At 41.9% G+C, this 15,277-nt stretch overlaps 1 protein-coding gene and 1 pseudogene across 3 annotated transcripts; one reads left to right on the plus strand and one right to left on the minus strand.

Moving 5' to 3' along the window:
* Positions 1-989: 989 nt before the first annotated feature.
* Rwdd2b (RWD domain containing 2B) lies at positions 990-12,590 on the minus strand. 3 transcript variants are annotated; one of them, XM_090348401.1, is made up of 6 exons: positions 12,457-12,590; positions 7,691-7,846; positions 6,324-6,550; positions 6,168-6,235; positions 3,149-3,508; positions 990-2,275 (listed from the first exon to the last, which is right to left on the minus strand). In XM_090348401.1, exons 3-6 carry the CDS (start codon positions 6,528-6,530, stop codon positions 2,041-2,043), a joined length of 870 nt encoding a protein of 289 aa, XP_090204527.1. In that variant the 5' UTR covers positions 6,531-6,550; positions 7,691-7,846; positions 12,457-12,590; the 3' UTR covers positions 990-2,040. The 3 variants fall into 3 exon arrangements, 2 of the variants coding, with proteins under 2 accessions (XP_090204527.1, XP_090204534.1); XM_090348408.1 differs by lacking the exon at positions 12,457-12,590 and adding an exon at positions 12,106-12,229; XR_016538092.1 differs by having other exon boundaries at positions 2,186-2,275; positions 2,725-3,508.
* On the plus strand, positions 3,974-5,132 carry LOC150069606 (splicing factor 45 pseudogene; annotated as a pseudogene).
* Positions 12,591-15,277: the final 2,687 nt, after the last annotated feature.

The following is a 15,277-nucleotide window of genomic DNA, read 5'->3' on the forward strand; positions in this document are numbered from 1 at the left end:
TGTGCCAGATGGCTATGTGTGGGGCCTACTGGGGGGTGAGGAGCACCAGCTATTTGGCTTCTTAGGGCACTGTGCACAAAGAAATAATCTTGCCTCCCTGGGCCCTACACCCTGCACCCGTCACCCTTTCACATTTCACAGAGATGAATGATGAAGTATATTTTAGATCTTCCTCAGTGGGATGTCATCAGACTGCCTAAGTGGAAGCCTTCTCCAGCACTTTGGCTGGGTTTTTATGGACTTTGTTTGTTCTCTGTATCAGTGATCATGCTCAACTCATAAAATACTAATGACTAGTCCTTAGTGCTTGCTTTATTAAAGGGGCTTATTTTCTTTTTTCTTTCTTTTTTTTTGTGGCCAGTCCTGGAGCTTGAACTCAGGGCCTGAACATTGTCCCTGGGCTTTCTCAAAGCTAAAGCTCTACCACTTGAGCCACAGCACCATTTCTGGCCTTTTCTAGGTATGTGGTACCAAGGAATCGAACCCTGGTCTTCATGCATGCTAGGCAAGCACTGTACCACTAGGCCAAACTCTCGGCCTCAGGGCATATCTTGAAGTTGACACAAAGTATGACAGGACACCATTTTCAAACTGAAATTTACTTCCATGTCTGAAAAAAAAAAGGTCATACCATCAGCTTCCATTCATCTTCATGGAGTTTATAAAACAAAACAAAAATAAGCACATGCCTGGAGAGATTCAAAACCAGCCCAGGAAGGAAGAAAAAGAAAACGTAACACTCTTAATCCCTACTAAGCAGCAAAAAGCTGGAAGTGGAAATTACTTCTGGCTTACAGCTGGCTTAGTAGAGCACCAGCAGTGACCAAAAAAGCCAAGAGACAGTGTGCGTTTAAGCCCCCTTTTGGTACACATCACACATATACACACAGAGCAAACCAAACAAAATCTACAATGCAGCGTATCTCCAACCTCAACTCTTTTTTTTTTTTTTTTTTTTTTGCCAGTCCTGGGGCTTGAACTCAAGAGCCTGAGCACTGTCTGTGGGCTGTTTTTCCATTCAAGGCTAGAGCTCTACCACTTGAGCCACAGCAGCACTTCCAGGTTTTTTTCTGTGTATACAGTACCAAAGAATGGAATCCGGGTCTTCATGCATGCTAGGCAAGCACTCTACCACTAGGCTAAACTCCCTGCCTATCAACTCGAATTCTTAAAAGAATATCAAACACATGCGACCAAAACTCGGTGTTTATCAGGGTGATCATTATGCCAGAAATAAGTGAATCAAAAGCTATGTCCAAAACAAAACTTTCACTAAAATCCAATTTGCCAGCACCAAATTTGTCTAAAACTCAAATCTGACAGATGATTAAGGCTTTACCAAAAGTTGAAGCTGTTCCCCTATCTCAGCAAGCTCAGGAGCAAAGCAGAAATGAGAATACAAAAACACATCTGAGCTTAAAACTGCATTTAAGTACATATATCAAATGAGGTAGATACAAAACTAGAGCTTTGAAAAAAAAATGGACAAACTAGCTGTGCATCACTAGTAATAAGGATAAAAATTTAAGCCGGTTTTATTTCATGATACCACATATATAGAAAGGCAGGTGCTGGTGTTAGGACAGGCACCAGTGTTAGATCAGCAGCCAGGCCACACTGGGAATGGTTCTCTTAAGCCATTTGGCTGAAAGGACTGCTCAAGCTGTAGCCATCATCACTCCAGTGTTTGTGGCAGAAGGTAACCTTAGTTGCACGAATCACCTTAATTGAGAAGCAAGTATTTTCCCAGAAACTTGCATGGAAAAGAAATAGAAATTCACTTACAAACAATGAATTTTATCTTTTAGAACAGGCAGTTCACATGTCAAGAAATTCCTATCAATAATTTTTGAGACTGTAATTTGATATTCAGTTCTGCTTACAATCATAACATTCTTAACATTTTCAACTATACTAGTGCCCTATTTCTCTAACATTATAGAATAGACCTGATATTAAATTACTTTATCTTTTGAGAAAGATTGAGGGGAAAGAAATCAAAAGGTCAACACAAAATTTTTCAGTCACCCTTCCGCTCACTCATTGTCCTTCCACACCAAAGAACATCTGAAAGACCTCCCCACATCCTTTGGCACTTAAGAACTGATACAGCTGACCAAAGTCCATGTGGTTTGCTCTGGCTCCATTAACAACGAACACTTTTTCCTCAAAAATGGAAAATCTCCTGTGTGTTTCCACTGCATCATTCGAACCATCAAAAGGAAAGTCTTCTCGGTGGCGAATTAAAATTCTCTTCCAGTTTAATTTTCGGAGTCTGGAAAGAAATTTTCAAGTAAACAATTTTCGAAAAGTAGTGAATATTCTATAGCACTGTACACAACCTTTACAAACTTACAGGTTTATCCGTGGCTTTTTCTGTAAGTAAGTATACTTTTACATTACAGAGCTTTATTTTGAGCAACTGAGTCTGGCAATGATCCCATCCCCTAACCACTGACGGCCACTAATACTGCCTTATCCTTCATAAAGGTGGAAATTGCTAACTTGCTGCTCAATTAATTTAGTTTCTCAGAAACTAAATATTATTGGTAGAAGAATAAAAAGACTAATAGCAATCCTGATAATTCTAGAAACGTCTCTCCCCTCCCTTTTTTATATAAAGCTTATAATGTAAGCAAGATGAGAGAAGAGTCAGATACAGACATGGTTGAATCTTAAGCAGCATCACAGGCAGGAACTCAATCTCTAGGGAACAGCACTTACATCATGTACTCTATTACACCAGGGGGTAATGTTGGCCATAAGTGACTCTTTTATCCATTCATGAGAGGCTGAATCCCTATGAGGATACATCACTGGAACAAACATTGCCACATTTCTAGAATCTTTTTTTTTTTTCTCAGTTATTGGGCTTGAACTTAGGGCATGGGAGCTATCCCTGTGCTCTTTTTGCTCAAGGTAGTATGCTACCATTTTGGACGACAGCTCCACTTCCGGTTTGTGAATGGTTAATCAGAGATAAGAGTCTCACAGGTTATTTTCTGCCCAGTCTGGCTTGGAATTGAAATTCTCAGATCTCATCCCCTTGAGTAGCTAGGATTACAAGCATGAGTCACCAGCACCCAGATTAGAATCTTCGCTTGAAGAACAATTATTGACATGATATATAAAATAGGTGAAAGCAAACCTTGACCAGAATTCTTCACATGCACTCTGTGGGCCTTCCACACAAACAATACCAGGTTTCCCAGGCATGCTAAATCCCGACAGGGAAAGCTCCTTTGCCCACTCTAGAATATTCTTTCTCTTGCATTTGTTGTAGATGTGATGACTATAGATCCAGAGTCTTGTAAGAATGGGAGTCACTGGCTGGATTGTACTTTCTCTGGCATGGGAGGATGGGGCATCTCTGTTAATGTAGCCAGAGGCATGTTCTCTAACCCACTCTGTGACGTTCAGTACACACACATCTCCAGTACAGGTCTGTAAGTATTCAGTCAGATCTGTGTTCAGCTGAGTCTCCTGCGATCTACTTAGTAATGCTGATCTGGTGGGAAAGATAGGAAAATTAAATCAATTTTCTTGGAAAGAATTACTTCAAGAATTACTTTCATTTAGGATATGGAAACAAGAGCTTTATCTTGTGTGTGATTGTTGTTCTTAACTGACTATGTTATTTCTCTTCTCTTTTGGTGGCCCTATGGTTAATCTCATATTGTTACTGTATCTGTCTTTGTAACCTGGCATATTATATATATATATATATGTTTATTTGTTTATTTGAAATAGGAAAGGGAAGTGGGGGGGAACAAGATGATTGGGGAGGGGGAAGGGGGCGGGTAATGGGGACAAAACATGAAAAGGGGTATCAATGTGTGAGAATATACCTACTGCTTGATGGATATAACTGTAACACCTCTATACATTATACCGACGATTAAAAAAAAAATTAAAAAATAATTGCTAACCTTTGCCCAGCGCCACGGAGTGCCCCCATTAAATGGAAGAGAAGATGTCCCTGTATGGTGACCTAGGAGTGGAGACAAGTGACTGGAAAACAGAAGACCAGTCCCACAGTCTCAGGTTCAGGTGAAGCAGGGCACAGCCCTTGGCCCTGCCATTGACCTGAGGAGGGGTGGGTCATCTGAGGAACCCCGGCCTGCAGTGCCTGCAGTGGCTGGGATGGAGGAACGGGCTCCTGGTGCGGTTTCTGCAGGGGAAGTTCTCATTCCCCTAGCAGCCAATATGACCCTATGTTTCCTAAGGATTAGGAGAAAGTTGTGAAGCGCCAAAGAGGAGAGCGGCAGAGAGCCAGACCTGAAGCCAGTGGGTTTTCAAGGCGGCCAGATCCAGATTCTGATGAAGATGAAGATTATGAACTAGAGAGAAGGAAAAGAAGGATGGGTGGAGCTGCCATAGCCCCACCCACAGACTTTCCTTACGAAGAGGATTCCAGGCCTTGGTCAATTCCCCCTACCATGTATGAAGAGCCCGACCGGCCCAGGTCTCCCACCAGGCCCAGCAACTCCTTCCCTGCTAACATGGGGGGCACATGCAGAAGTATGGCTTCCATGAAGGCCAAGGGCTGGGCAAGCACGAGCAGGGGCTGAGCACTGCATTGTCTGTGGAGAAGACCAATAAAAAGGGTGGCAAGGTCATCGTGGGTGACCCACGGGGAAGGGAGAAGCTCAGGATGCATCCAAGAAGTCGGATTCAAATCCATTAACAGAGATACTTCAGTGCCCTACTAAAGTGGTTCTGCTGAGGAACATGGTCGGTGCAGAAGTAGAAGACTTGGAAGTTGAAACCAAGGAAGAATGCGAAAAATAGGGGGAAGTTGGGAAATGTGTGATATTTGAAATTCCTGATTCCCCTGATGAAGAAGCAGTTCAAATATTTTTAGAATTTGAAAGAGTTGAATCAGCAGTTAAAGCTGTTGTGGATCTGAATGGCAGGTATTTTGGTGGACGAGTGGTAAAAGCATGTTTCTACAATTTGGATAAATTCAGGGTCTTGGATTTGGCAGACAAGTTTGATTTTTAAGAACTAGAGTCATTCCCGATGATCATCAAATAAGCTACTGACTGAGCAAAGAGAAAGGCCTCAGCTCAATAGCTGCTGCACACTGAGACTCTTGGAAGGACTTCTAAGGGACGTGTTGATTGATCCCTTTTTTTGTGTGTGTGTGTTTTTTTTTAATATAGTATAAAAATCCTTTAAAAAAATTGCTTTCACAAGTTCAGCCACTCTGGAAAGCAGTGTAGAGGTTTCTTAAAGAATTGAAAATTGGGCTGGGAGTTTGGCCTAGTGGTAGAGTGCTTGCCTAGCATGCACGAAGACCCGGGTTCGATTCCTTGGTACCACATACATAGAAAAAAGCCAGAAGTGGTGCTGAGGCTCAACTGGTAGAGCTTTGCCCTTGAGAAAGTCCAAGGACAGTGCTTAGGCCCTGAGCTCAAGCCCAGGACTGGCAAAAAAAAAAAAAAAGAATTGACAATTGACCTTCCCTACGATCCTGCCATACCACTTCTGGGCATCTACCCTGAACATCTTAACCCAAGATATGATAAGGACATCTGCTCAGCTATGTTTATCTCTGCACTATTCACAATAGCCAGGCGATGGAAACAATCCAAATGCCCTACTGCAGATGAATGGATACAGAAAATGTGGTATATATATATATACAATGGAATTCTACATAGCCAACAGACAAGATAAAATAATGGCATTTGCAGGGAAGTGGATGAATCTAGAGCGAATCATGTTGAGTGAGATAGGTCAAGACCAAAGGAACAAAAGGCTCATGGTATCCTTAATATGTGGCTATTAGATCCAAAGAGTACAAGAGTAAGGACTCAATACTTGCATACTCAATGCTATGGACATGGTATTGGAAATATAAACATAACTACATGGACATAAAAACCTATTACTCTGTAGACATAATGTTTTATTTCATAAACTAATATGTATCTATGATACACAAACCCCTAGCCTAATTCTGATTATGATCTAAAAACTAAGTGCCAGTGACTGTATACAGAGATTCTCTTCTTGAACACTTGTTTGTTAAACATGTCATTTGAAATATGATGTAAAAATCAATGTTAATAAATTCTTTAATAAAAAAAGACTAGAAAAAAAGTTGCTTTCATTCTCAGCTTAATTTTGATCTTCACAGTGGCAGAATTTCTATAACATACCTGACAGTAATTTCAGGCAGTACTGCAGGGTATTTAAAGGGAAGAATGCAAGCCAGAGAAAACATCCCCTGTGAAAACAAGAGAAGGAACAAGAAAAATGTAACAAATATGTTTCAAGTCTTGACATGCTCTAATTCTTCAAAGAAACTGAATTACCATGTCTTCCTCAGATATGTCCAGGTTCATATTGATGGTAAAGTATACTTTTGAAGATCGCCCTTGCATTGTCCCCTTTTCAATACATTCTTTCAGCTCTGCTAAAGCCAGATGATCATTTATTATGAATTCATTCTCTCCAGGGAACATGCTGGCCAGCAGGTCTAACTCAGAGAGCTGGGCTTCTGCCTGTTCTATCTCAATCATGCCTGGACACTGGCAAGTTTCTAAGGAAAAACTCAATAGATTAACAGATATTAATTAAAATTGTACTTAGTGTAAGTCCACCTTAGATGCAGCTATATTATACAGATTTTGGGGTTTTTGTTTGTTTTGTTTTTTGGCGGTCATGGGGTTTGAACTCTGGGACTCGGCGCTGTCCCAGACCTCTTCAACTCAAGGCCACCACCCTACTCCTGGGCCTGGTCATTCTTCTTGAGTTCTTCAGCTCAAGGCTACCACCCTACCTCTTGAGCCACAGCTCTACTTCCCATTTTCTAGCTTTGAACCTCAATCCTCAGATCTCAGCATCCTGAGTAGCTAGGATTACAGGAGTGAGCCACCATGCCCAGCTCATAAGATTACTTGAGGGAAAAAAAGTAGGCAAAACAATTAAAATACCATATTATTTTTTTGCAGTGCTAAGGATCAAAACCAGAGCTATGTGTTATATTACTCTTTCATGATCACACATGTATGGAAAAGTCAGAAAGTGAACTCAGTAATTAACAATTAGCTAAAAGACATCAGAGAAAGAAGAAAAGACTTTCAGTTTACAATTCATATATTTTTCTATTGTCTGAAGTTTTTGGATTAATAATATTTCCAGCATAAGGAGAATAAAAGAAGCATTTCATCTTTTTTCTGTTGTGTGTGCTAGTCTGAGGCTTGAACTGAGGTCCTGAGCTTCTGTGCTCAAGGACCTAGCGTCCTACACTTGGGCCACAGCTCTACTTCCAGCTTTTTAGTAGTTAATTGGAAATACAGTGTCATGGACTTTCCTGACAAGCTTGGTTTCAAATCTCAATCCTGGGATCTCAGCTTCCTAAGTAACTAGGATTACAGGTATGATTCACTGGTGCCCGGCTACATTATACTTTTTTTTTTTTTTTTTTTTTTTTTTTGCCAGTCCTGGGCTTGAGCTCAGGGCCTGAGCACTGTCCTTGGACTTTCTCAAGGCTAAAGCTCTACCACTTGAGCCTAAACACCACTTCTGGCTTTTTTCTATGTATGTGGTACTGAGGAATTTAACCTGTGTCTCCGTGTATGCTAGGCAAGCACTCTACCACTAGGCCAAACTCCCAGCCCTACATTACACATTTAAGGGGGGAAAAAAATCCATTGCTGTAAAGGAAAACTTGACTTACCTTCTTAAAGAAATAAGACTGTAAAACATAGCACCATTATTTTGGTCAGTAGTATGTTCATATTTTTCTTCTCATCTTTCGTAGAGGTTTATTGGGCAGATAGCTTAAGCTTCATCTATGATGACTTTCTTGTAGTGTCTGTATCAGGATGAAAACCTAATAAAATGATAATGATGAAAGGGCTGTGTTAAATGGCTAGTATTATCATGTGATCAGGACAAGGGTATGTCCAGGATCTGGCTAAAACTTCAAGCACATGTAAGACTTAAGACAATTAGAGAAAGTATCGTGAGATATTTTGGAATGAAGGTCTTTGAGGAGAGAAAATAGCATAACTATTGGTAGGGGTGGTCCCCTGAACATAAGAAACACACTACAGTGAGCTCTATATATCCAGAGGAGACTGGTTCAAGGAGTTTTGTAGATAACACAGAGGATATAAATGTTCCTCATACAAAATGGCACAGTAGACCTGTGGTCGTTGCTCACTGTTGTAATCATAGCTACTCAGGAAGGTGAGAGCTGAAGACTATGTTTCAAGCCAGCCTGGGCAGAAAAGTCTGTGAAACTTTCAGAAAGCTGAAAGTAGCACTGTGGCTCAAAGTGGTAGAGCACTAGCCTTGAGCAAGGGAGCTCAGGGGCAGCACCCAGGCCCTGAGTTCAAGCCACAAGAAAAAAGAAAATGGCACACTATTTCTATAGAACCTCTACATCTCTCCTGTATAGTTAATATCATCTCCAAATACTTGTAGCACCTACTACAGTGTAAATGCTGTGTAAAGCACCATACTATATTATGGATAATGACCAAAAAAGCTGTATATGTTCAGTATATGTGCAGGTGCAATTTTTTTCTAAAGAGTTCTGGTTTATATTTGACTGCATGCATTACTGTGAACCTCATGGATATGACAGACCAGCTGTATAGACCTGAACTTTTTTTTGGCCAGTCCTTGGGCTTGAACTCAGGGCCTGAGCAGTGTCCCTGCGCTTTCTCAAGACTAGAGCTCTACCATTTGAGCCACAGCACCACTTTCAGCTTTTCCTATGTATGTGGTACCGAGGAATTGAACCCTGATTTTTGTGCAGGCTAAGCAAGCACTTTACTACTAGGCCAAACTCCCGGCCTCGAACTTGTTCCTTTCTAATGACGCCAACTACCAAGGCTTAATTCAGGGGCTTATATTCTCTCATGCTCAATATTTTGTTTATCCTCTAAACTCATTCTAGACCCTTCCTTTCTCTTCGCTGGACTTTTGGCTAGCTAACATTTACAGATGGCAAACATCAGACACTTGAGCCTTTCCTGTGATTGGGTTCTATGTCCTGGCAGGATGTGGAAGAATTGGAAGGAAAGGAAGCTATGGTACATATCTTCATTCTTCTTTTCTGCTTTAGCAGAATTGTAACAATGTCTAGAACTCTAGAAGATTACAGTCCCTGAATATAGCTGGCGGTGGGGTCAAAGACAGTAATGATTCTTTTGAAATTGGCCACATACCCATACATAGCCTTTTTTTATTCAAAAAAACCACAAAAACAAAAACAGGGGCAGTGGTAGTGTGCTTGCCTAGCATTCATGAAGACCCGAGTTGGATTCCTCGGTACCACATACATAGAAAAAGCCAAAAGTAGCACTGTGGCTCAAGAGGTAGAGCTCTACTCTTGAGGAAACCTCATGGACAGTGCTCAGGCCCTGAGTTCAAGCCCCAAGACTGGCAGAAAAAAAAGTCTCTTCAAAATTTTAATACTGAGGGTATATACTCCTATCAGAAACTTGCTTCTCTATACAAACTTATGTGCTATACTGCCATTACAATGACAGTGAAGTGCTCTAGTAGGGATTAAGAAGGCAAGTAAGAGAGCCTAGACTGTCTGTTTGGTATAGGCAAAAGATTTATACGATCTGAAAATAAACCAGAGTAACAGACTGTCTATTTGGATAGAGTTCAAGCAACTGGTAGTTAGGCAACAGCTGTTCTAGGTTACCAATCAAGACAATCCCTCTGACAGTTCCCCAATAGAGTAAATTTATCCCAGTTTATGACAGGGTCATTAATTTTACAGATCAAGCAGCACAAACTTTAGGATACTAAGCGTAGATCCAATTCACCAAGGATGCACTGTATGATCTTTTTCAAGTTCTTTAGAAAACAAACAAAAAAAAAGCCAGGTATAGTGGCTCTGCCTGTAATCCTAGCTACTCAGGGGGCTGAGATCTGAGGATCATAGTTCAAATCCAGCGAGGGCACTAAAGTCTATTATCTCCAATTAACCCCTAGAAAATGGGAAGTGGGGCTGTGGCTGAAGGGTAGGGTGGTAGCCTTCAGCTGAAGAGCTCAGGGACAGGGCCCAGGCCCAGAGTTCAAGCCCCATAACCCCCCCCCAAAAAAGGATTTCCCTTTATTCATGTCTCTTGTTCATGCAATATCATTATTTTTTTTTGCCAGTTCTGGGACTTGAACTCAGGGCCTGAGCACTGTCCTTGTAGTTTCTCAAGGCTAGAGCTCTACCACTTGAGCCCCAGTGCCACTTCTGGCTTTTTCTATGTATGTGGTACTGAGGAATCAAGCCCTATTCTTTGTGCGTGCAAGGCAAGCACTTTACCCCTAGGCCAAACTCCTGGTTCCATAGATGATTACTATTACTATTATTATTATTATTTGCCAGCCGTGGGGCTTGAACTCAGGGACTGAGCACTATCCTTGGACTTTTCTCAAGGCTAGAGCTCTACCACTTGAATCACTACACCACTTCCAGCTTTTTTCTATGCATGTGGTACCAAGGAATCGAACCTGGGCCTTCGTGCATGCTAGGCAAGCACTCTACCACTAGGCCAAACTCCAGGCTCCCATATATTAATTTTTAACATCAGCAAATGGCATTTGTTCACTTATTCAGATAGGTAGGTCATCATACAGTATTCAGGAGTAGCCCCCCCATAAAAACTTTACTCACAGGTGATGGAGAAGTAACCACAATGAGTTCTGGCAAAAGCACATTAAGGATTATGGAAATGATGTAATAGTGTTGGGAAGAATCAGAAAAAAATCTAGCAACATTCATATATTGAACTGGCTCTACAGATCATGGTGTAAATCAACATCAATACTACTTCATCTCTAGTGTCCTTGCACTTTCAACTGATGTCTCTAACACACCAGGATAGGTTACCAAGGCCAAGCTGGGAGGAAAATCATAGAGATAATATTTTGCGCTTATAAGCTCTTGAAATGCTAATTGACACTAAATGAGGTTCAAGAGGTCTACTATGCTGGTTGGCCCAGCATGATAGTGGTTTTGGTTCTCAATCTATCATCTCAACATGGCTAGTATTTACTTTGGACAGTCCTATTTGGAAAAATAGACTACACAGACATACCTTTCCATGTACACCTTGTCATAATCTTTACTGTTGGATCCCCTAATTTATATGCTGCTAACCCAAACTTATTGAACTACAACATTGCTTTTTCAGGCCAAATGATATTAGTTCTCTTCATAGAACATGTGAGAAATGCCCCATTTACAGGAACTGATGGTGGCCTCATAGCAACAGTCAACAGGAAATTGGCCTTTCATTCTAATACCCTTTGAGGGCCTGATTCTTGACAGAAACTGTATGAAGGACTTTGGAAACAGAACCTTCCACTGCTGAGTTTTCTGTTAAGAACACAGCCTTGGTTGTCACCTCAGTTACAATGGAGTGAAAGTGTGGGGGAAGTGTCCTCTCCGGGAGACTGGAGACTTATTATAATGATCTGGGAGAAAAGATGATGGTGGCTTTGATTAGGGCAGCACTGCTACAGGGGGTGAGCAACTTTCAGGTTCTGGATCTATGAAGAGTAGAGCCCACAAGACTTAATGATGAATTATGTCAGCTATGTGAGAATAGCTCTAAGATACTGAAAGGATGAACTTCGAGGATGATTTTGGAAACGGGAAGCTTGGTTTGGGAAGTGATGTGATGCATATTAGATCAACTATTAAGTTGAGATGTTCCGAACGCAGTCAAATATACAACTAAGTAGTTTACTAGACTGACGATATACCTTTGGTCAAAAGTACTTACTCAACGCTTGTTTAAAGTCATCAGGGAGGGGCTGGGAGTTTGGCCTAGTGGTAGAGAGCTTGCCTAGCATGCATGAAGACCTGGGTTCAATTCCTCAGCACCACATACACAGAAAAAGTCGGAAATGGTGATGTCACTCAAGTGGTAGAGCTCTAGCCTTGAGAAAGCCCAAGGACAGTGCTCAGGCCCTGAGTTCAAGCACCAGGACTGGCAAAAAAAAAAAAAAAGTAAAGTCATCAGGAGGGTCCCCACTGAGTCTGGATTTGGTGAACTGTAACTAGTAAATAAGTACACGACAGAGAAATTCACGCAAGGACAGCTACGAAAGTAAATGACAAATTACTTTCGCTGAGATTTCGCACTGCTCCCTTCACCGCCCAAATAATCCTCCAGATAATTTTATGACTCTCGATTTCAGTGACTGCTGTAAGAACGAAGCATAAATCCTGACCGTCCAGAGTACACACGTTGACTCATTTCTGAAAATGACCAGGCTGCCAAGTACTGCCGCATCTGATTGGACCAGCGAAAGGCTGTGGGCGGGACAAGAGACGCTGACGTGGACTTGAACCAATGAGCGGAGCACAGCTCGAGGGGAGGCGGAGGCAGTCACGTCCCATTCCAGAAGAACGTTAAAGTCCCCATCACGGAACCCCCAGTCCCCATGATCATTTGCGCCCGAGGAAAGACTCACCTGGAGCGTGGCCACTGGTGCATCTCTGAGTTTCCTGGCTGCACGGTCACAAGCTCTTATAAAGCGAGAACAGGTCTAGGGAACCGCAGCGCGGACTTTACAAACCATTCCGGGGAAAATAGCAGCACCTGCACTAACGCATGCGCACGACGTCGCAATCCCGGAAGCCGGCAGTGTTCCGACCTAAAGATTCCGGCCAAGCGTCCCCAGAACTTAACAGGAGGAGTTTTTTGGCCCGCCTGGTGCTTCTCAGTCAGGTGTCTTTATGCATTTCCATCTCATCCCAATTGTTATTTTCTAGGTGCTGCTACTGTGGAGTATAGCAGACCCTTTTTTTTACTATAGACCAGGTTATTTGGGGGATTTTTTTCCCCCTCCCTGGTTCTGGGACTTAAACTCTGGGCCTAGGCATTGTCCCTGACCTTATTTTCCCTCAAGGCTATTGCTCCACCACTTGAGCCAAACCTCAGCTTCCTCCTTTTTGCTAGTCAGTTGGTGATAAGAATCTCAAAACTATGCAGCCTTATCTGGCTTACAATGCAGGTCCTCTTATCTGCCTCTCGAGTAGTTAGGATTACAGTCAAAAATAATAATAATACAATTAAAAATCAGAAATGGGGGTGGCTCTAGTGGCAGAACACTACCTGGAAGGAATAGAACTCAAGGACAGTGCCTATGCTCAGGAGTTCTAGTCCTAAGACTGATACAAAAATAAGTGTTTCTATAATGTAATGCTCCTTAGGTGTTATTTCCTCAGTCTTCCATTTCTAGTGTTTTCCCAGTCACAGTAATTTCCATTGTCCCTAAGGGAAACAGGGTATTAGGGTCCATAGTGTCCTTGCTCTGATGGGCTAAATTGGAAGGAATCATGTAAGCACAGACTAATTCTTGTTAGTAACAGGACAGTTCAGTGGGGACTCCAACAGGATAATAATTAGAAAAGATTTTCTTTCCAATTCGACTTAGGTAATAATGCACATAATTCTACGTGTTTTTAAGAAAATGTCCTAAAATCTGTGAACACTGATACAACAGAGACTGCAAACTAACAACTTACCTACTTTCTTTCTTCCTTCCTTTCTTCTTTCCTTCCTTCCTTTCTCTCTCTCTCTCTCTCTCTCTCTCTCTCTCTCTCTCTCTCTCTCTCTCTCTTTCTTTCTTTCTTTCTTTCTTTCTTTCTTTCTTTCTTGTGGGTCATGGGCCTTGAACTTGGCCTGGGCACTGTCCCTGAGCTCTTCAGCTCAAGGCTACTACCCTACCTCTGGACCAGGGCACTGTCCCTAAGCTCTTCAGCTCAAGGCTACCACCTTAGCCTTGAGCCAAGCCCCACTTCCCATTTTTTAGAGATTAATTAGAGATAAAAGTCTCAGGTCATTTTGTGCCCCAGCTGGCTTTGAACCTTGATCCTCAGATCTCAGCCTCATGAGTAGCTAGGATTACAGGCATGAGGCACCATGCCCGGCTACAACTTTATTTAAAAAAAATAAGGAAATAGGCACTAAAACAAAATGCAATTGTATCAACAAATAATTCCATTAAAAGTATAGGTTGGACCAGGTATGGTGGCGCACACCTCTAACCCTAGCTACTCAGGAGGCTGAGATCTGAGGATTGAGGTTCAAAACCAGCTAGGGCACAAAAAGACATGGAGACTCTTATCTCCAATTAACTTCTAGAAAATGGGAAGTGGGGCTTGGCTCAAGCAGTAAAGCCATACCCTTGAGCTGAAGAGCTCAAGGACAGTGCCCAGACCCAGAGTCCAAGACCCACAACCCACAAAACAATAAAATAAAAAAGTCTAAGTTGGTCGATTTTGGCCTTAATGATAGAGTGTTTGCCTAGCATGCACAAAGACCCGGGTTCAATTCCTCGGTATCACATAGCTAGAACAAGCCAGAATTGTTGCTATGGCTTAAGTGGTAATTTCCTATTTTTAAAATCTTCCCATTGCACCATTTTTTTTCTTTTTTGCTAGTCCTGGGCCTTGATATCAGGGCCTGATCACTGTCCTTTGGCTTTCTCAAGGCTAGAGCGTTACCATTTGAGCCTCAGCACCACTTCCAGCTTTTTTATATGTCTGTTGTACCAAGGAATAGAACCCGGGTCTTCAAGTACTCTACCACTAGACAAACTCCTGGACCCAAGTATACTTTTTAAAAAGAAAAGAAAGGGAGAAAAAAAGGACATTTCTGACCTTATCTACCTAAATAATTAGTGTGCTCAGGACAGTGAACAACAATATTTTACACATACTCTGGGAAAATATCATAGGAAAATGGTTCCTGGGGGCAGACAGTACACAAAAAAAGACACCTTTTTCGACAGAGACTCTGAAAGAACCTGTCCTTTGTTTAAAGGGATGATCAAACACTGATCCTAATGATTCACACTTAAACAAGATCAGCCTTAAGAGCCTTGAGCCTAATTGGTACAACAGTAATAGCAAGAATGATCAAATATCCCCTGTTTTATTTTTTTTTTCCAGGACACCTACTCTGAGAATATTACAATATTCATTTCTTCTGTTTTCAGATGTGCTGATAGCCAAGTCTAGTTTGTATATTATTTTCATTCTTCTTATTATTTCGCTAGTCCTGAGGCTTGAACTCAGGGCCTAGGCACTGTCCTTGGGCTTTTTCTCAAGGCTAGCTCTTGGCCAGCTTTCAGAAGTAATGCCTTTAAGGAAGCGAGCTCTCTGGAGGACAGGAATCAGACCACCGTCAGGTAACTCCACGTGAAGACGACTACAGTAACTATGGTTACAGCCCACCTGGAACTCTTCACCCACTAAGGGCCAGCGCGTACCTAGGCCACAGCGCAC

This window comes from Megascapheus bottae, chromosome 1 (genome assembly GCF_031878675.1).
Source record: "Megascapheus bottae isolate mThoBot1 chromosome 1, mThoBot2.hap1, whole genome shotgun sequence".
In the NCBI taxonomy this organism is placed as follows: Eukaryota; Metazoa; Chordata; class Mammalia; order Rodentia; family Geomyidae; genus Megascapheus; species Megascapheus bottae.

Excerpts from the sequence above, each read along its gene's own strand:
- Rwdd2b (XM_090348401.1), bottom strand. The coding sequence starts at position 6,530 with ATGATTGAGATAGAACAGGCAGAAGCCCAGCTCTCTGAGTTAGACCTG. Across the intron at positions 6,236-6,323 it reads ACATATCTGAGGAAGACATG|GGGATGTTTTCTCTGGCTTG; the intron begins GTAATTCAGTTT and ends TTGTTTTCACAG. Across the intron at positions 3,509-6,167 it reads CTGCCTGAAATTACTGTCAG|ATCAGCATTACTAAGTAGAT; the intron begins GTATGTTATAGA and ends CTTTCCCACCAG.